The 19,299-nt window shown below is 61.8% G+C and overlaps 1 protein-coding gene across 1 annotated transcript; it reads left to right on the top strand.

Annotated features, from left to right (window-relative positions):
• Positions 1-1,002: 1,002 nt before the first annotated feature.
• Positions 1,003-13,574, top strand: GATA5 (GATA binding protein 5). The gene is made up of 7 exons (XM_023183315.1): positions 1,003-1,065; positions 1,454-2,000; positions 3,434-3,609; positions 10,567-10,692; positions 11,193-11,280; positions 11,649-11,773; positions 12,105-13,574. Exons 2-7 carry the CDS (start codon positions 1,475-1,477, stop codon positions 12,258-12,260), a joined length of 1,197 nt encoding a protein of 398 aa, XP_023039083.1. The 5' UTR covers positions 1,003-1,065; positions 1,454-1,474; the 3' UTR covers positions 12,261-13,574.
• Positions 13,575-19,299: the final 5,725 nt, after the last annotated feature.

Raw genomic sequence — 19,299 nt, 5'->3', positions numbered from 1 at the left:
GAGAATCGCTTGAACCTGGGAGGCAGTGAGCTGAGATCGCGCAGCTGCACTCCAGCCTGGGCGACAGAGCGAGACTCCGCCTGAGAAAGAAAGAAAGAGAAAAACTTTCATGGCCCCAAGCACCGCCGCCAAGCCTGGGTCCAGCCGGTGTGCTCCGTCCGAACCCACGGGTCCGGTTCCCGCCACCTGCGGAGCTGCTCCGCCGCAGCGAAGCCTCCATGCAGCCCTCACCCGGAGTGCGAGCCGGACACGATTCCCTGGCCTGGGTCGCTTCCTACCTGCCCGCATTTCTGGCTCCTGAAGGAAACTCTTCCCGTGTCCCCGAGAGCCGGCCGAGAGTCCCACTGGGATTGCGGGCTTCGCGCCTGGCACCCAGATCCAGCCTTAGAGGCTGGACCCTGCCCGCCTCCCACTGGGTCCCCGAGCCTCGTGGCCCCGCTTGCTCAGAAACCGAGGAATTCGCGGGGCTCCCACCAGTGCACCCCGTCCCGGTCCAGCGACCCAAGCCGGGCAGTCCCTATGGAAGCCAGTTCCCGGCACCGAGCCTCGAATGCGGCCACGCAACGAGGGGGCCACGGAGTTCCACCGCCGCGTGTCCTTCGGTGAGCGGGGCCGGGATCACCGACTCAGCCCCAGACACGGAGCCCGTCTCCAGGCCAGCCTTGGGCGGGGGCCCGACCAGGGAGGAAGGAGGGCTCCGGACTCGCACAAAGTTGGAGAAGTTTCTGCGCCCGACTCGCCGGGGCTCACGAAGCTCTCGGCCCGCCCGTGTGGCTGCACTGGTCCGGGCTCCGCGCTGGCCGCCCCGTGTCCTGCGTCCTTGTCGCCAAGCCCCGCGAGCTGAGAGCCTGCCCGGGTCACGTGGCTCTGCGGCCGGAGCCCCAGCGCTGACCCTGCGAGGAAGGAGGGCGGGCGCGGGGAGGGAAGGGGCGGCGCGGCGGGGGCGGGCCGGGGCGGCGCGGAGGGGGCTGCGGAGCCTCACCGCCCCCGGCTTCCAGTCTTCGGCCCGCCGGTCGCCGACCCACCGCCGCCACCGCCGTGCCCTCCCGCCCTCCCTGCCCGCTGGTGAGTGCTGCAGCCCCGGCCGCAGCCGCGCGCCCCTCTCCACCCGGCCCCTCCCAGCGCGGCGGGGCCCCGCTCCGAAGGCCCTGCGGCCTGCGGCCGCGCCGGGCCCGTCCTTCTCAGCCCCCCACCGAGCTCACCCCGGGGACCCACGAAGCCCCGGTCCGGGAGGAGGTGGGCTCGACGTTGTGACTGGCCCGGGGATGACGCGCTGGCCGCTCCCATCCCCGCGGTTCCTCTCCCTCCGGTTCGGGGACCCGCCCCGGGAACGGCCCGGGCTGGGGAGTGGGAAGCGCGGCCCGAAGCGGCGGCACCTGCCCGGCACAAGCTCGGGCGCTGGCGGAGGGCGCACAGCTCCCGTGACCTCCACACCTGTCCCTCTTCCCTGCAGGTCAAGACCGCGCCTGGGAGGATGTACCAGAGCCTGGCGCTGGCCGCGAGCCCCAGCCAGGCAGCTTACGCCGACTCGGGCTCCTTCCTGCACGCTCCGGGCACCGGCTCTCCGATGTTCGTGCCGCCGGCGCGCGTCCCCTCGATGCTGTCCTACCTGTCTGGGTGTGAGCCGAGCCCGCAGCCCCCCGAGCTCGCTGCGCGCCCCGGCTGGGCGCAGACCGCCACTGCGGATTCGTCAGCCTTCGGCCCGGGCAGCCCGCACCCGCCAGCCGCGCACCCGCCCGGGGCCACCGCCTTCCCTTTCGCGCACAGCCCCTCGGGGGCCGGCGGCGGCGGCGGCAGCGCGGGGGGCCGGGACGGCAGCGCCTACCAAAGCGCGCTGTTGCCTCGAGAACAGTTCGCGGCGCCTCTTGGGCGGCCCGTGACGACCTCATACCCCGCCACCTATCCGGCCTACGTGAGCCCCGACGTGGCCCCGTCCTGGACTGCCGGGCCCTTCGATGGCAGCGTCCTGCACGGCCTGCCAGGCCGCAGGCCCACCTTCAGTAAGTGCGGGGACTCCACAATCTCGGGGGCCGGGGGCTGGCCGAATCCGGGTGCAAACCCGCACCCTGCGAAACGCTCCCCTCCTCCTCCCCCACGGTCCGGGCCTCCCCGCCAGGAGCCACACCAGCAGCCCCGGGACGACAGGAGAAAGCCTGGGTAACACCCCGCGGGAGAAACAGCCGTCCACAATTCTGTTTTAACCTGTTAATTGGAACATCTATTTCCAAACAGCATTCCGGACTGTGCCAATGTGGAGCCTAAAAAGTCTTAATCGTTTTGGGGGTTTTTTCTCTTTTTTTTTTTTTGAAAAGTTTTGGAAACGATTTTTACAAAGTCCAAAACACCGGTTTATTTAAGTGGCCACATTCGTCTCGGTTCTAGAATGCTTACTTATTTTAATGTGAGACCTGGTTTCAGTCGCTCCCTTAGTATCAGTTTGGAGAATCGGATTCTCGGCCTGTGAAGGGAGCGGCTGTTCCCGGTTGCAGCGTAGTCACTTTCTGGCGAAGGCGGCGCCTCTGAGCTCCGCAGGGGCCCATCCCGTCCCTCGGGACCGTGGAGGCCTCCACACCCAGCTCGGGTGCTGCCCCTGGGACCCCGCCGGTCCCTTGGCGCAGGAAGCGGGCTCAGCCGCACCCGCAGGACCCCTGGCCCCCGCCGCCCTGGGCAGCCCCGCGGCTGGCGCCCACCCCCGGCGGGGCGATGATTGATCCCTGCCCCACCCCCACGCGGCGCCCGGGCCTCCCTCGCGCCGGCGCCGGGCCGGGGCCTGGAGGGGACCAGGAAGACCTCCACCCCCCGCCGCACAGTGTGCGAAGCCCGGCCCCAGGGGGCTGCGAGGCGGGGCTGGCCTTCTAAAGGAAGGACACTGGCTGCGACCACAGCCAAGCTGACAGAAGCACCTCCTCCACCCTCCCAACCCCCGACCCCTGCCATGGACCCGCTTTGCAGAACAGGAGGACAGCGGGGTTTGCGTTCCCAGGAAAGCCCAGGGGAGCCCAAGAGTGTCTGCTAGATAAAGCCCCTTCATCCCTCCCCTGCCAGTGTAGACACCCCTTCATCCGCTTCCCCCGCCAGTGCAGACATCCTGCTTTCCCAGCAGGTCAAACACGCAGAGGCCAGTGCTAGCCCCTGGTCCTGGAGCGGGAGTCCCAGGTGTCTGACTTCAGGTTCTATTTATTAACACACCAACCTTGAAAAAGCAACCGTAGCGAATTTTATCATATGTGAATTAAAAATTTAAAAATAAGATTAACTAAGTAACCAAGTAAATTTTAAAATAAAATAAATGTAAGGCACAAAATTTGTGCCTTAAATTTCTTCGTCTGACGAAAGCTGCCAGGCTCCTGGGGAGGGGAGGGTGCTGGCCCACAGGCTGGGGAGGCTCCTGGGGAGGGGAGGGCCTGGGCCTACCAGCTGCCTGTCCCCTCAGTGTCCGACTTCTTGGAGGAGTTCCCGGGTGAGGGTCGTGAGTGTGTCAACTGCGGGGCCCTGTCCACACCACTGTGGCGCCGAGACGGCACTGGCCACTACCTGTGCAATGCCTGCGGCCTCTACCACAAGATGAACGGCGTCAACCGGCCCCTCGTTCGGCCCCAGAAGCGCCTGGTGAGTTCGGGCTGGGCAGAGGGGGGCCTGGGCGCAGTGCTCCCCCGCGGGGACCTCTGGCAATCCACCCAGGTGACACCAGAGCCCCTGGGGTGGGGGGATAGGGGAGTGCGCCAAAAACAGCCTGGTTGCCCCCCCCGGCCCCCGGTGGGTCAGGCCAGGCCGGCTCAGGTCTTCTCTGAGAGAGCTCAGGGCAGGCAGGGGATCCCAGTGGGGGTGCCAGGGGCCAGCAGCTCATAGCGCCCAGCCCTGGGAGTGCTCTGGAGGCCAGGAACCCAGGCTCTGGAGCAATGGTGCCAGCCAGGCTCTGCTCAGTGCTGGGTCCAGGAAGGGCTGCTGCCAGGAGCCAGGAGCTCAGCCCTACGAGTCGGTGGCGGCTGGCTGTGGCCTGGCCCGGTCTCCGAGGCCTCAAGGTGACCCTACCTGGGATGAGGCTTAAGGGAAGGTGGCTGCTGGATACTTCTCTGAAGGGCGTTGAAATCTGAAATGGGAGAGTCTTTGGGTCTGCAGTCCCCTTGGGGAGCACTTTCTGCCCATACTTCAGGGACCCCGGGGACACCAGCTTTATGCCTGTGGGCAAAACTTGTTTTCACTTTTGGTTCTTCCTGGCTTGTGGCTGAGCAGGGAGTGGGGGACTCCGGAGCCCGGACTTTTGCCCCAGGCAGGGCACAGTCCCCAGAGGCTGGAAGAGGCTGAAAGTTACTTTGTTCTATACGTTTTCCCAGGCAAACCTTTACTTTCAAGTAATTTTACAAATAAGAATTTGGGGTGTTGATGCTGTTTGCAAGTTATCTAAAATTGAGGAGGCCACAGTGGCCCTTGGGTCAGAAGGCTGAGCAAGGGTATGTTCCTGGGCACCAAGCCCTCCTCTGCTGGTGGTGTGGCCTCCATGCGGGGTCAATCAGCCAGTTCCCGCCGTCACCCTGGGTGGAGGCCAGCCCTCCTGCCGCTGTCCTACGGGTTGGCTGTTCTAGATGGCTGGATTCGCGCCCTGTGCCGGTGCAGCTCTGTATGGCCCTCAATCACAGGCTGAGGGGAAAGCCTGGGACCCTGGGCTATGGGGGACCAGGATCTGAGCATGGGAGGTCCCAGTGGAGCATGTGGGAAGAAGGACCGCAGGCTGGGGGTGGCCGTCACTGCTCTTCCTTGGAGCTGGCCTAGGGCCTGGGGCTCTGCAGGTCCAGCCTCCTCCCATGCCTGCTTGTCGGAGGGAAGGCTCCTAGGAGTCCATCCCCCTCTTGGCCTGTTTGCCCCTGTGACTGTGCCTGTGCTCCCAGGTGTGCTGTTCCAGCCTGGTGTCCATGTGGCCCTCAATGAGGGATTAACCATTGAGGTTAAGAAGGGGTGGGAGCCAGGCACGGTGGCTCATACCTATAGTCCCAGAACTTTGGAAGGCTGAGGCAGGAGGATTGCTTAAGCTCAGGAGTTTGAGACCAGCCTGGGCAACATAGCAACAATCCATCTCCACTAAAAATTAAAAAAAAAAAAAAAAATAGAGGCCGGGCACGGTGGCTCACACCTGTAATCCCAGCACTTTGGGAGGCCGAGGCGGTTGGATCACGAGGTCAGGAGATCGAGACCATCCTGGCTAACACGGTGAAACCCCGTCTCTACTAAAAATACAAAAAAATTAGCCGGGCGTGGTGGTGGGCGCGTGTAGTCCCAGCTACTCTGGAGGCTGAGGCAGGAGAATGGCGTGAACCTGGGAGGCAGAGCTTGCAATGAGCCGAGATCGCACCACTGCACTCCAGCCTGGGCAAGACTTCGTCTCAAAAAAAAAAAAAAAAAAAATAGATTAGCCAGACATGGTGGCACACACCTGTGGTCGCAGCTACTCAGAAGGCTGAGGCAGGAGGATCACTTGAGCCCAAGAGTTCAAGGGTATACTGAGCTATGATCACACCACTGCCCTCTAGCCTGGGCAACAAAGGGAGACTCTGTCTCTAAAAATACATAAAGTTGTCCTGTGCGGTGGCTCACGCCTGTAATCCCAGAACTTTGGGAGGCTGAGGCAGGAGGATCACTTGAGCCCAGGAGTTCGAGACCAGCATTGGGTAACATAGGGAGACCAGGTCTCTACAAAAAATTTAAAAGTTAGCTGGTCACAATGGCACACAACCATGGTCCCAGCTACTTGAGAGGCTGAGGCAGGAAGATCTTTTGAGCTGAGAGGCTGAGACTGCAAGGAGCCGAGATGGCACCACTGCACTCCAGCCTGGGCAACAGAGCAAGACCTCATCACAAAAAAAAAAAAAAAAAAAGAAATTGAATAATTACATTTTAAGTTAAATTAAATTAATTGTTTTAAAAAAAGAGAAGTGGTAGGGAGCTCGGCCCAGCTCCTATGAGACTACAGCCCAGATCTCTCTTCCCCACCCTCGCCCATGCAAAGCGTTGCCCCTCCTCTGGCTGTATCCACTCTCCCCCTGCCAGGCCTTGAACTGGGCACTGGGACACACTGGTGTCAGGAGGAGCTGCTGGGAGGGAGCCCCTCCTGCTGCCCTGCCCTGCCCTGGGTCTTCCAGCCAGGCAATGCCTGTGTCCAGCTGGACCCCAGACTCCCAAGCTGTGGCATCTTGTAGACAGTTCCCCAGCTCTTTGAGCCTTTGTCTCCTCATCTGAGAATTGGGAAGAGGAACTTGGAACCATCCATGCCTTGCTGCAAAGATTAAATTAGCTGGTATTGTATGCTTGGGCTTTGGCTCTAAGGCTGGGCTGATGGGGGCCCTTGGTGTGATGAGGCCTCCATTCCCTGGTCTGGGGGATGCAGGGTGGGCTTTGGGATGCCTTCTGGGGGAGGTTCCTATTTATTGTCCATCTTGCCAAGACCAGAGGCCTCGGAGGGAGGGGACCATCTGGTACCACTGTGCCCTCTCCCCGTGGTCTGGCTCTGTGCATGGACATGGTTGGGAGCTCTTGGGCCCCTAGCAGCCCACCCCCAAGAACACTGGAGCCTGGGCTGAAGCCTGGAGCCTGGCAGCCAAGGGCAGTGCGGGCAGCAGACCTCCTAACCCAGGGCCACCTCTGGCACCAGCTCCAGGAAGTAGCCCAGTGTTGCATGGGGCCAAGCGTCCCTTCCCACCGAGCAAGCCGGGCCCTTACCTGGAGTCAGGCACCTGACACCCACCCAACGCCAGGGTTTCCTTCCTTCGAGCCCCTCACAGACCCAAGTCCCCAAGTCAGTTTGCCCTCAGCCAGTAAGGGGCATAGGCGCTGTATCAGGTGCTTACTACATCTTCCCTCCAAGATGGGACCCGTTTGCATCTGGAGACATTCCAGCACTCACCGGTCCCCAAGGCTCAGACTGGCACAGCAGCCTCTGGCTGTCCACAGCCCGGTCTTCCATCTCAGAGGAGGCTGCTGCGCTTCGGGTGGCTGTGACCTGCACCTTTACTCCAAAGTGTTTCCCGGCGTGCGCACTTCATCCCTCCACGACAGGCTCAGGCTGAACCTCCTTCCCTCTCCCGTGCTCCTTGAATTTCCGCCAGCATAGGCCCAGGCCCTGCCCTGCCCAGAGCCTGATTTATTTGGATGTCTCAGATGCACGCAGAGCCTGGTGCTTAGAGCGGCTTTGCTGCACGCAAGCAGGCTTTGAAGTTTGACTTCTTTTGAAAAGAACCAACAAAAAAGCAAAACGAAACACAGCCGGGAGAGAGGCTTGGGGGCTGCTTGCTGGGCAGTGAGGAGGGACAGATGGAGCCATCATCGATACGGTGGCACAGGGACCCCCAGCGCGGGCAAGCTGCTGGGATCGTGTCCCCAAAGTATCTGGCTGAGGGGGACGGTGCTGTCCAGCCCGGGCCTCCCCAGTTTCCTCTGGTCCCTCAGTCCTCTGAGCCTCAGTCTCCCACCCGTACAATGGGGATCTGGTGAAGATTTAGGAAAGGGTAGGTGAAGACGCACTTTGAAGATTGTTGTGAGGTCCATGTTTTTCCCGTTTTCCTAATTTGATAGAAATGAAACATGCTCACTGTGAAAACATTCAAGGTAGGTTCCAGGTGTTCCCCTGGAACTCACAGGGGTGCGGGGTAAGGGGTGTGTCCTCTGCTGGGGGCTGTCCCAACCCACACACGTCCTGCACGCGCCCCACCTTGTTTCTCTCCACAACCCGTGTCTCAGACGTGGCCCCGTCCGGGCGTGCTGGCAGCTGTGGGGGGACGTGTGGAGTGTGCTCACATGTGTGCACCCCTATCTGTGTGTGCTAAGGGGCGATGGCCGTTCCCAGACCCGAGGGTCCCGCTGGTTCAGAGAAGAGGACCGGCCTTGGGCCATGGCTGCCTCTCAGTCTGAAGGCGGGGACCACTGGGGCACAAGGAGGGAGTCAGCAAATAAACTCCAGGCCACACGCGGTTCCATGTGATTTCAGATAAACACAAATATTTTAGCCCTCATATTCCAAATACTGCAGGAGACAAAGGATTCATCATGTATCAGAAATTCCCATTTACCTAGGCATGCTGGGTCGATACGTCTGGCAGCCCTGGGGGAGATTCTTTCCACTTCAGGAAGACAGACAGATGGGTGGCTGTTCGAGAGGTGGGAAGGAGACCGTGCCTCATGCTGGACGGTGGCCTGAGGCCACCAAGGAAGCAGCCACAGCTCCTGGCACCTGACAGGGATAGAAGAGAGGGAGGCTGGACCAGACTCAAATCCTGTCCAGTCACAGTAGCTGCTTCTAGACCCATCAGGGTGTGGCAGGGGCATCCCAGGGAGAGACACCAGCTGGGGGTCCTGGGTGACCCCAATTGCTCCTGCACGAAGGGTGCCCACCATCCAGCCGGGGCCAGGCACCATCTCCCTTCCAGCTCTGCTAGGGCCTGGGCTGGGCCCCCCAGCGTGAGCACAAGTCTCACCCCCAACGTCCCCCCAGGGAGACCACTGGAGACCCTGAGTGGCTGGATGCTACTGGCCTAAGGTAGGGGACGTTGTCCTTCCCCAGTCAGGCTAGGAGCTGCAAGCTGAGGCACTTCTCAAGCCTCCCCAGCCTCGCTGGCCGGACCCCTTCCTTTCCTTTCTGCCTCTTTGTCATGGAGCTCAGGGCAGGGTCCTGTCCGGAGACAGGGGGCCCCAGATGAAGCAGGGGCAGCGTTCCCAGAGCCTTTGGCAACTGCCTGCAGCCGCGGCTGGGGGTCAAGGAGGTCTGGAGTTTGGGGGCTGGCTGGTGCTGGCTGGCTGCTGCAGGCAGGCCCCACTCTCCCACTCAGGCCTTGGACAGGGAGGCCTGTGCCCTTGGCAGCAGCTTGGAAAAGGGTGGGCAAGAGATGGTCAGCAAGGCCGGCCCTCATCTGATCATAGAGGGCAGTAACTGACGGAGAAACTGAGGCAGGCTACAACAGATGGGGAAACTAAGGCGGGCTATAACAGATGGGGAAGCCAAGGCTGGCTGTGTCTGCTCACGTCAGTAACAGACAGGGAAGCCGAGGCAGGCTATAACAGACAGGGAAGCCGAGGCAGGCTATAACAGACAGGGAAACTGAGGCAGGCTATAACAGACAGGGAAACTGAGGCAGGCTATAACAGACGAGGAAGCTGAGGCAGGCTATAACAGACGAGGAAGCTGAGGCTGGCTGTGTCTGCTCACGGCAGTAACAGATGGGGAAACCGAGGCTGGCTGCGTCTGCTTATGTCAGTAACAGACCGTGAAGCTAAGGCTGGCTGGGTCCACTCAGCCCTCGTTAGGATGGATTCTTTTACCCTAGCGTGGCTGGCTCACTTGTGACTGCTCTCTGGCTCTGTCCTGGTAGAGAATCTGGCGGCATGGCTTTGAGGTGGGGGCCTCATCCTCACAGGCCTGAGGCACACTGATGGTCTGGCCCTGGCTGCCGCCAGGAAGGCAGACAGAGCTCCTGCAGAGCCACCACTGTGATCCTGGCAAGACAGGCCAGGAACCTGGACCAGGCGGGGGCTGTGCAACCCGAGGGAAGGGGACCAATGGGGTCAGGGCAGGGGCTGGGGGTAGAACCAGCAGCCCCCCGGAGAACTAGGTCTGGGGACAGGTGGCTGGGAAGGGTGGTGCCACCAGCAGAGCTGTGCGCTGAGATTCAGGAAAGGGCTTCAAGTCTGAGGTGCCTCTGGAGCCCTGGGCTGGAGCTCCCAAACACCACCTCCCTCCAAGCACCAACCTGTGAGGCCAGCAGGAGAAAGGCCGGCGTGAGCTGGTGGGAGGCCCCTGGTCCTCCTTCAACAGGGACTCCCCAGGCTGCCAGCTCGGAGCCTCCCAGGCCTCCCTCAGTCCAGATTCCTGAGCCCCAACTGAGCTCACGGACTGGGGCCCTGGAGGTTCGGGACCTCTGACTGGACCTGGACCTGCCAGATTGGGGGTCAGTCTCTACTGAGAGCCGCAGGAAGGAGGGAGGCAATGTTGGGGCCTCCGGACGGTTCCAGATGGGTCCAGTCTTGCTGTAACACCAGGTGCAGTGCACAGCAATGGGGAGACATAGGCAAGTGGGACCCAGAGCCCTCAGACGCTGTCCGATGGGGCCCCCGGCCTGGGAGGCAGGTGCACGGGGTAACACAGGCCCTGATACCTGCTGTGTTCTGGCCTCTGCGGGAGCCCTGTGGCCTTGGGGTGCTGCTCCACTGCAGAATTGCGGGGTCCAGGCCCAGGGTTGGTGCTAAAACAGACAACAGGAAAACCACTGCCGTGTCTAGGTGCCCGGCCCCCACGGGCTCTGAACCCCACAACCAGCCTGTGGTGGGTCTGTTATCACCCCCTTTTTACTGGGCGAGGGGGAGAACTGAGGCCCAGGAAGGTAAAGTTACCTTTTCCAGGACTCGAGGGCGTGTCCAGGCAGAGCTGCCAGGCCGGTCCATTGCAGAGCTCACGACCTTCATGCTCCAAACACCTTCTCACTGGGTCCTGCGTGGCCTCAAGGCCAACCTGAGTCTCGCTTCCTTCCCCCTGCTCCAGCCGTGCACACGGCCGGGGGCTCACTCCGGTCTCCCTCGCCCCCACAGTCCTCATCCCGCCGCGCTGGCCTCTGCTGCACCAACTGCCACACGACCAACACCACGCTGTGGCGGCGGAACTCGGAGGGGGAGCCCGTGTGCAATGCCTGCGGCCTCTACATGAAGCTGCACGGGGTGAGTGGTCCCCGGGGCAGGGTGGGGAGGCCTCTGTCCAGCCTCCTAGTGAGCGCCCTCCCTACTCCCAGACCAGGAGGCTGAGGAGGAACTGGAAGGATAGCTATTGTCCCCTGGGCTGTATTACACACATGTCCCGGCTGACTGCAGCACCACCCCCCGGGGGCCCGGGCTATTCCTGTTATGCTCGTGGCACAGACGGGCTGACTGAGGCTCACCACAGCCATTCAGCCTGGGACAGACAAGGACACTGCTCCTGCCCTCTGGGCACCCCTGGTGCCTTCTGGCCCCTGGCAGCTCTGTCGGACAGGGGGATGGGAATCCAGCTCCACAGGCTCCCCCTCACCCAGCCCAACTGGCAGCTGACCCACCAGGGCTGTGAGGACACAGCCAGCTCCAGCAGTGACCGGCTCTGGGGGACTGGAATGAGGGGGTGCTGTGCAGGGGGCCCAGGGGTGAGCAGGGACGGGACCAGCCTCCACCCTCGCCACCCCTGCCAGGTGCCACGGCCTCTGGCCATGAAGAAGGAAAGCATCCAGACACGGAAGCGGAAGCCAAAGACCATCGCCAAGACCAGGGGCTCCTCAGGTGCGTGGCCAGGCCCTGTGGTCAGCCCCCCTCCTGCGGGGTGGCCTTCGGTGCCGCCAATTCCGTCATGAGAGACCTGCGTGTTTGGTTCAAGCACAGTCCTCTGGAAGTCCAAATGCCCTCAGCTCTGCCCTGTGGTGACCTTGCTGGGGGGTGTGGGGGGCCAGGGTGGTGACAGCATGTGGGCAGCAGGGGCGGAGGTGGGGCCAAGAAAGCCATGCCCGGCCCCACCGCCCACGCCCACGGTGTGACCGTGAGGAGTCTCCAGACCTCTCTGGGCAGGAGCCAGAGGAGACCTGGCTACATGGCAGGAAGGGGAGGTGAGGCCATACCTGGGCCTTCTGTAAACACCTGCTCTTCCCTTCCAGGATCCACAACAAACGCCTCGGCCTCCCCATCTGCTGTCCCCAGCACTGACAACTCGGCAGCCACTTCGAAGCCCAAGCCCAGCCTGGCGTCCCCAATGTGCCCTGGGCCCGGCATGGCCCCCCAGGTAAGGGGGCGGGCTAGGGTGCCCAGAACTGGGGCCCCTGTGCTTCCTCGGCCAAGTCAGATCCCATCAGAGCCCCTTGGAACCTCTTTCAGCAGGTGGGCTGGACACACTGGCAGCCTTCAGCCCTCAGTATGGTGGCCCTTCCCCTAGAGCTGACTCTGCCAGATGGGGGAACCCCAATCCCTCACAAGGGGTCCCCCATGCCATTCCAGGGCATCAAGGGGTCCCTAAGGGCAAATCCCGGTCATGGGAGCTCCTGACCTAAGAGGCCACAGCTGCCTCCCCACCCTCCAGCCCTACCCCGCATTCTCATGCTCTCCTGTCCCTGCAGGCCTCCGGCCAGGAGGATGACTCCCTTGCCCCCGGCCACTCGGAGTTCAAGTTCGAGCCTGAGGACTTTGCCTTCCCCTCCACAGCCCTGAGCCCCCAGGCTGGCCTCGGGGGGCCTCTGCACCAAGAGGCCTGGTGTGCGCTGGCCTTGGCCTAGGTCCCCAGGCCAGCCCATGTCAGGGGAACAGCCCAGAACAGAGCACCCACTGATTCACCTCCGTGCCTGCTTTGCTCCAGCACAGCAGAGACCAGCAGGCCCACCCACCCAAAGACACTGGGTCTCCTGGAGTCTCCACACGGCAGTGGGGAGGCCTTCTGTGCAGACAGCAGTCGGGCCCCAGAGCAAGAAGGCTGGTGGGGAAGGGGCTCAACTCCCCACCCCACGTACAGCAAGGGACTCCCCAGGTGCAGCCCAAGGCTCTGGACCACATTGGCCCCCTGCGGCAGAGGCCAACACAGGGCACCACCGCCAACTTGAATTCCGTCATCAGCACTCACTGTCAATATGTTTACAAGTTGTAGCAGTTGGGAGAAAACTACCAACCTCCTGATGTAAAACCAAGATTCCAAGTGAAGCACCTGAGGCCAAGCAGGGGAGAGGAAGGAGGGGAGCAGCTGGACAGGGGCCTCCTGAGGCCTTGGGCTGCCCTGCGTTGCCCACATGGATGGACGGAGCTGTGGTGCAGGACTGCCAAGGATAGGAGTGCGGGCTGCGCACGGTGCCAGGATTCCGCCGAGGGGAAGCCGCTCACATTGCAGTCATCACAGACTTACACACTTGTTTGGATGGTTTTTCCAGAGGGGATGGGAATGGGCCTTGTTCTGGCGGATTCTGTGTATCATGACCGTTTCTGACAGGCAGAGTGAATTGTCTGGGAGCCCTGTCCTGACCCATCCAAGCGCTGTTGGGGCTGGTGATGACGTGGCCATGTGTCCTGGCGTATCTGGGGCGGGGCAGTTTAGTCTCTTGTCGCAGGAGAATTGTGAGCGACCCCTCTTTCCCTTGCAAGCCCCCTCCGTACTGGGTTGGATGATACCTTAGTGGGTGACGCTGGCGAGAGGCACCCTACCCGACACAGCTATGGATGGCCCGTGACATCATGTCGGGAGGCCACAGGAAGCGGAGGAGTGGTGCAGGCGGCCACAGCACCCTGCGGGGAGCACGTCCTCGCCTCCGTCCAGCTGCCACCCTTCACCAACAAGCCCTGATTTTTCCAACAATGCCAGAAACCTGAATTTTAAGTCTTCCAATTTGATTCAAAAATATTTTTAACATTGTGAGCCAGCTAGACCCCCAGTGCACCGCCCTGTATTGGAAACCAGTCATGTCTGGTGTCAGCTTCAGGAGCGCGTCCGGTTGTCCTGGAGCTGTCCCTCCAGAGGTTCTTCCAGCCCATTTCCACGTGATATCATCTTTTCTAAAAAAGACCAATGAAACCACAGGAAAAGTGAAATAAAGCCTTGAACCTCACTCTCCCTCCCCCTGCCCATCACCCGTGGGGTCTCCCAGCCCTGCCCTGCCTGCTGGTCACCACCCTCCTAGCGAGTTTCAGCCATCCTCTGCGTTCTGAAGCATCCCCGGCCCCCTGCATCCCCCCAGGTGCCCTCGAGGACATCTCCAGGCCCTGATGATGCTCAGGACCACCAGTGCCCCCCAGGTCCCCAGCGGCTGGGAGAGGGGTGCCAGGCAAGGCAGGCGTGAGGCTTGGCAGTGGCGCTCAACAAGCCTGGGGCCCGTTCTAGAGGTGCAGCGGAGGGGCAGGGCTGCTGGATACCTCCATTCCCCCAGGCTGGGTCACTGCTCAGAGCCTCCTCCCAGCCAAGCCCACCTCCTCCTGGAAGCCTTCCCTGTCTTCTCCCAACCTCCTCCGTCCTATCAGGCACTGGGGTGAGGACTGTGAGCAGCTCTAGTGACTTCCTCAGCCGACTGCCCCCCACTGGACCTGGCTCAAGAGAGAGGTCAGGCAAGGCCCCTCATTCTAGCCCACGCAGTGGGAGCCATGCTGGGGGATTTTCAGCTCCATGGGATCTGAGGAGGGCCCGGGAGTGAGCATTTTAAACAGGAACCCCTCAAACCTGCTGGGTGCCTGGGGGCCCACACTTTGAGAAACCCTGCACTATGATGGCTTCAGGGTCTGAATCCAGTTCAAGTCCCTGCCCTGCCCTGCTCATCTGACCTGGGGACGGGGAAATGGACTAGGGCAAGGTGGCCCCTGTGTCCCCATAAGAGTCATATGTGGCATCTGGGCACCGTTGGGGTTCTCTTGCTACTGTCCTGTTTCCAAGCCCAGAAGACTCAGGCTGCCTTCCCGGGTGCCTGTGCACAGTGAGGAAACTGAGGCACGGGGGATTGAGGGTCGCCCCCATGCTGGTTCTGCACAGCTGTCTCAGGGCTCGTGCTGGCGTTGGGTGTCTGAATGGGAAAACGGGTGGCAGTGACCTCCCAGGCCTCTCCAGCCCAGGCCACGGCTGGGGAAGGACAGTGTGTCCCCTCACAGGTTGGACGGTCACTGCCTCTACCACCTGCAGGGCTGACCTTGGGAATCCACGTCTCTATGGAAGGTAAGTCCAGCCCAGCCTGTTCTCAGCACCCCAGACCCTGAGTGAGGGGGTGAGGGGGCCACAGACCCAGAGGGAAGGAAGCCTGAGGACGTCCCGGGGGATGCAGGGGCAAGACGCAGAGCTGCCTGGGCCAAGGACCTGGAGCAGGAGGCAGCCGGCGACTGTCTGTGTCGTGGTTTTCACATCAGCGCCTCCCCATGTCCGCTGCTGGGTGGGCACTGCGTGCCTCATCCTTGCACTCGCCGCTCCCAGGAAGCAGGCGCTGGTTTTCCTCTTCCCTGATGAGAAAAACCATGGCTCAGAGAGGTGACTCAAGGTGCCAGAGTCAGAGGGCACAGCACGGCGTCCCCAGACCACAGTGCTGGGTGCACTGGAGCTGGCCACGTTGCTTCCATTCCAGCCTCGGTTTCCCCACCTCTGCTGGGGAAGGGGTGCCACACATCCGTGGCCATATCTGTAATCCATGCACTTGTGTAGAAGATGGGTCCCTGGGAGGCCCCAGTCTAGGGAGATGGCACCAGGCACCAATCCCTACCTGGAGAGGCTTCCTGGAGGTGTGTGTGGGTGACATGCAGGACAGACAGGGTCCCCACAGGTAGAGAGGAAGGAGTCCAGGTGCTGACCGGACTGGGGGACTTTGGCCCTGGACACACCCCGTCTATGAAGGGAGGTCCCCAAAGGGAACAGGAGGATTTGCCCATGAGCAAAGGGGAAGCAACCTTTTCCCTGTTTTTATTCCATTTTTAGGGATGTGTCTGGGATGATGGAGGCTGACAGTTCCACCGCTGGGCATGGTCACTGCTGCTAAATTTAAGCCTTTCTCCTCTTAGGGTGGAAGCCATGAGGAACAGAGCCTTAATATAGCTGCCAGGCGCCGTGTGCTCTCCCTCCCGCCAGCCTACCCTGCACTCTGCCCAGCCCGCCATAAACAACCAGACGAGCCGGAGGCTGGCGGGCAAAGTGGCCCAGCCCCTTATCAGAGCGACAGGACTAAAAGGAAGGTCACTTTACCTGCACTGTCTGGACCTGGGCACACTGACTTCCCATCACCTTTGAACTAAAGCAGATGCCCAGGCAGCCTGGAGGAGGAGGGAGCCGCACCGGGAAATCCCCAAGGACCTTGCAGTGGCCCCGCCAGCCTGCAGAAAGTGTCCATCAAGCCCCACGGTGCTCCATCCTGGGCACCCTGGGGGAGCAAGAAGGCCCTGGTGAAGCCCCAAAACTGAGCGTGGGCGGCGTAGAAAAAGAAGAGAGACGCAGAGCCCCGTCAGCTGGGGCTTCTTGACCCAGAACCATTTATAGAGCCCTCCCACTTCAAGTCCTTAATTTATTGCTTCATTCAGAGCAGAGCAGCAAGCCTGAAAGCATCCAGGCCCTGAGGCTGCAGCCCTCGCCCTCAAAGCAGGCCCAGAGGCTGGCACGTCCTCACTCTCCCACCATTCCTGGACCTCGCTGCCACCAGCCAACATGGTGCGCCTTCACCCCCGTAGGTGTGTCTTGGCCAATCATGGACACCGGATCCCGAGAGCCGCCCTGTACAGGCTTCAACCCGACCGGCGGCTGAGTCCTGGGCACACATCACATCTCCACTGTGCTAGGCCCACATCTTCCAGGGCTGGACTCAGGGAGAGGGTCAGTCTCTCCTTTGGTGTTGCAAAAGACAGCTCATGGCTAAGTGGACATGAAGCCCCTAAGGCTTGTCTGAAACATGCAACGTGCTCATTAAGGAGGGAACATGGGAAGCTGAAGTAGGAGAATCACTCGAGCCCAGGAGTTCGAGACCAGCCCGGGCAGCATAATGAGAGCCCGTCTCCACAAAAAATAATAAATAAATAATCCAGGTGCGGTGGCGTCCGCCTGTAGTCCCAGTTGCTCAGGAGTCTGAGGTGGGAGGATCACTTGAGTCTAAGAGTTCAAGGCTGCAGTGAGGGCTGACCGCACCACTGCACTCTAGCCTGGGTGATAGAGCAAGACTCTGTCTAAAAAGAGAAAGAAAGAAAAGGAACATTGTTAACAAAAAGTACCTCCTTATTTGACCAAATAGAGACATCCCTCCGAAAAAAACAGTTCCTATTGTCACCATCGTCAAACAGGTTACTCTGCCACCAGGAACACTGGTGTCGTGTCTGGAAGGGGACATCTTTACCCAGCTATGCTGGTGCCACAGTCTCACAGGCAGTTTGTGGGCTCGGGGGGCTGCCTCCTCCAGGGTGTGTGGACAACCTTCGGGGACAGCCAGTCAGACGTGGGCTGAGTCAGGGCCTGGTGTGTGGTGGGGAGGGCAGGGCAGCTGAGTGAGCAGAGAGGAGAGAAGGTGGAGAGCGGCCCAGGCAGGAGGGGGGCAGGACGGCCTTCAAGTCCAGGCTCTCACCTGAGAGCAAGGCCGGATCCACAGCCTCAGGGGCTGTGTTTCTGGGGACATCAGACTTGCCTTCAGAAGCTGGCCAGTACCTGGTGTCCCAGCCCAGGCTCCCCATGGCAGGAGCAGCTGGCACTGTGACCCTCGGGCACCCTGGGGCCCAGCCTCCTCCTCGGAGGGCCCACGATGGGGAAGGGCCTGGTGTGTGCATGGTGGGGTCCCTGACGGAGGCTGAGTGGGGCTCTTGACACACCAGGGCCCCCAGCCCGGCACCGCCAGCTGCAGCATCCCCTCAGCAGCAAACCTACCTGTGCAGGCTGGGCCCCATCTCCACACGGCCCCCTGGTGCTAAGCCACCAGGTGGAAGGTGAGACCCAGGGAACCAGCGCCCTGGCCCAGCCCCTCCACGTCTGCCTCTGGGCCGTGTCTGAGCCTCCACACGAGGACCCCCATCCCACAGATGAAGAAGTGACTCTTGAGGGACCTGGCACCCCCGAAACTGTGAGGCTGTGGCTGGGGATGGACCCCAGGGTGCCCACGTCCACCCCCCAACCAGCGCCTCAGCAGTAGAGGCTGCCTAAGCCCACAGTCTCCCACCAGGTGGGGGTGTCCCTGGTGGGCAGCCCCCTCCCGCACAGTGCCCTGTGTGGACGCCAAGATGTTGACACGGACGGCTCCAGCCGCCTTATTTATTATCTGATAACGCGCTCTCGGCCCCACTGCTGGACGGCGTCGGGCCGCACTGGGGCCACAGGCCTGGGGGAGGAGGAAGGCGGGGTGGGGGAGCCGGGAGCCCAGCCGTGGCCACACCTCAGCCGGCGGGGCCTGCACGCTGCACTCTGGGCTGGGCGCACTGAGGGATCCCCACACCTTCTCCATGCAGGCCTTCCTTCTCCATGGCCCCACAAGCTGGTGGGCCTAGAATGAGCCGCCTGGGGTCTCCCTGCGTGGGGAGGCCCCCGAGACCTGCCCTCCCTGGTCCCGGTAAAACTCCAGTTGGGTCCCCCCTCTCAGCGCACCCCTCATCCAGCTCCAGCCGCAGCCCACCCCCCACGCCCCTGCACTTGGCCCCAGCTTGGATTTCCATGATGCGAATCTGGTTCTGTTTCTTCTTTGCATCCAAACCCTCGCTCCCTCGCAGCCCAGGCTCTGCTGCAGCAACTCCACACAGCTGGCCTGGCCCTGGCTGCCCCGTGGCCTCAGGCCCCCGGGTCCTGACACCCGCGTCCACTCTCAGGTGCAGGGACCAGACCCATCACATGTCGGAGTCTCCACACGTGCTGTTTCCTCAGATCGATGGCCCTCCTTCCTCCGTGTCCAGCCCAGGACATGGTGCTCAGGGGTCGAGGCCCTCCGATGCCTCCTCCATAGCAGCAGGAGGGATCCCGGTGCACGGAGCCCTCCTGCTTGGAGATCAGGAGCCCAGGCCTCCCAGGAGGTCCGTGGCTGTGTGGACAACCTGCGTGACGGTGTGTGCACCTGGGAGCCAAATGTGCGTGTACACCAGGTGTGGGGACATTGCGATGAGTGGCGTCGGGCCCTCCTTTCAGTGCCACCCCAGGGGCCATCCCCTGCCCCAGGCTGGCCCCTGCCCGGTCTCTAACAGACGGAGTCATCGCCGGCCCCTGGGCTGCCCTGGGACAACGGGAATGGTGCCATTCCAAACAAGAGGGGCTGCCTGGGTGGCTCGAAGGCACGTGTGTCAAGGAGCCCTCACCCATCGGTGCCCTGGGAGGATGTAAGAACGCAGACACACCACGGAAATGCGGGGTCTCAAGCCGTGTACGGGGTCTCATCCATCCCCTGTGTGGACAAACACTTAGTGTGTAGTGATGTCGGGAGGGGAGTGGGTGATAACGATAGTTCTCTCTCGACAATTAAAGCTTATTCTAAGTTCTTTTTTCTAAATCTTCTCCAGTGAATCAGCGTTGATAACCAGGAGGGAAATGACGAAAGAGGCCTTCATAGGCTCCCGGGCCAGCCCTGTAGCCGTGCCATGTCCCCTCACCCGGGACACACCCCAAGGAGGACAGCAGGGAGGCTGAAGGAGGCAGGTGAGGAAGGACCCAGGCCTGTGTGAAGAGGGTCCCCGGGGCCTGTGTGGGGAGGGTCCCCGGGGCCTGTGTGTGGGGAGGGTCCCCGGGGCCTGTGTGAAGAGGGTCCCCGGGGCCTGTGTGGGGAGGGTCCACAGGCCTGTGTGTGGGGAGGGTCCCTGGGGCCTGTGTGAAGAGGGTCCCTGGGGCCTCTATGTGGGGAGGGTCCCCGGGGCCTGTGT

Source organism: Piliocolobus tephrosceles, chromosome 20 (assembly GCF_002776525.5).
Source record: "Piliocolobus tephrosceles isolate RC106 chromosome 20, ASM277652v3, whole genome shotgun sequence".
Classification (NCBI taxonomy): Eukaryota; Metazoa; Chordata; class Mammalia; order Primates; family Cercopithecidae; genus Piliocolobus; species Piliocolobus tephrosceles.
This window is presented reverse-complemented; position numbering and strand designations above follow the sequence as displayed.

Excerpts from the sequence above, each read along its gene's own strand:
- GATA5 (XM_023183315.1), top strand. The coding sequence starts at position 1,475 with ATGTACCAGAGCCTGGCGCTGGCCGCGAGCCCCAGCCAGGCAGCTTAC. Across the intron at positions 10,693-11,192 it reads TCTACATGAAGCTGCACGGG|GTGCCACGGCCTCTGGCCAT; the intron begins GTGAGTGGTCCC and ends CACCCCTGCCAG. Across the intron at positions 11,281-11,648 it reads CAAGACCAGGGGCTCCTCAG|GATCCACAACAAACGCCTCG; the intron begins GTGCGTGGCCAG and ends CTTCCCTTCCAG.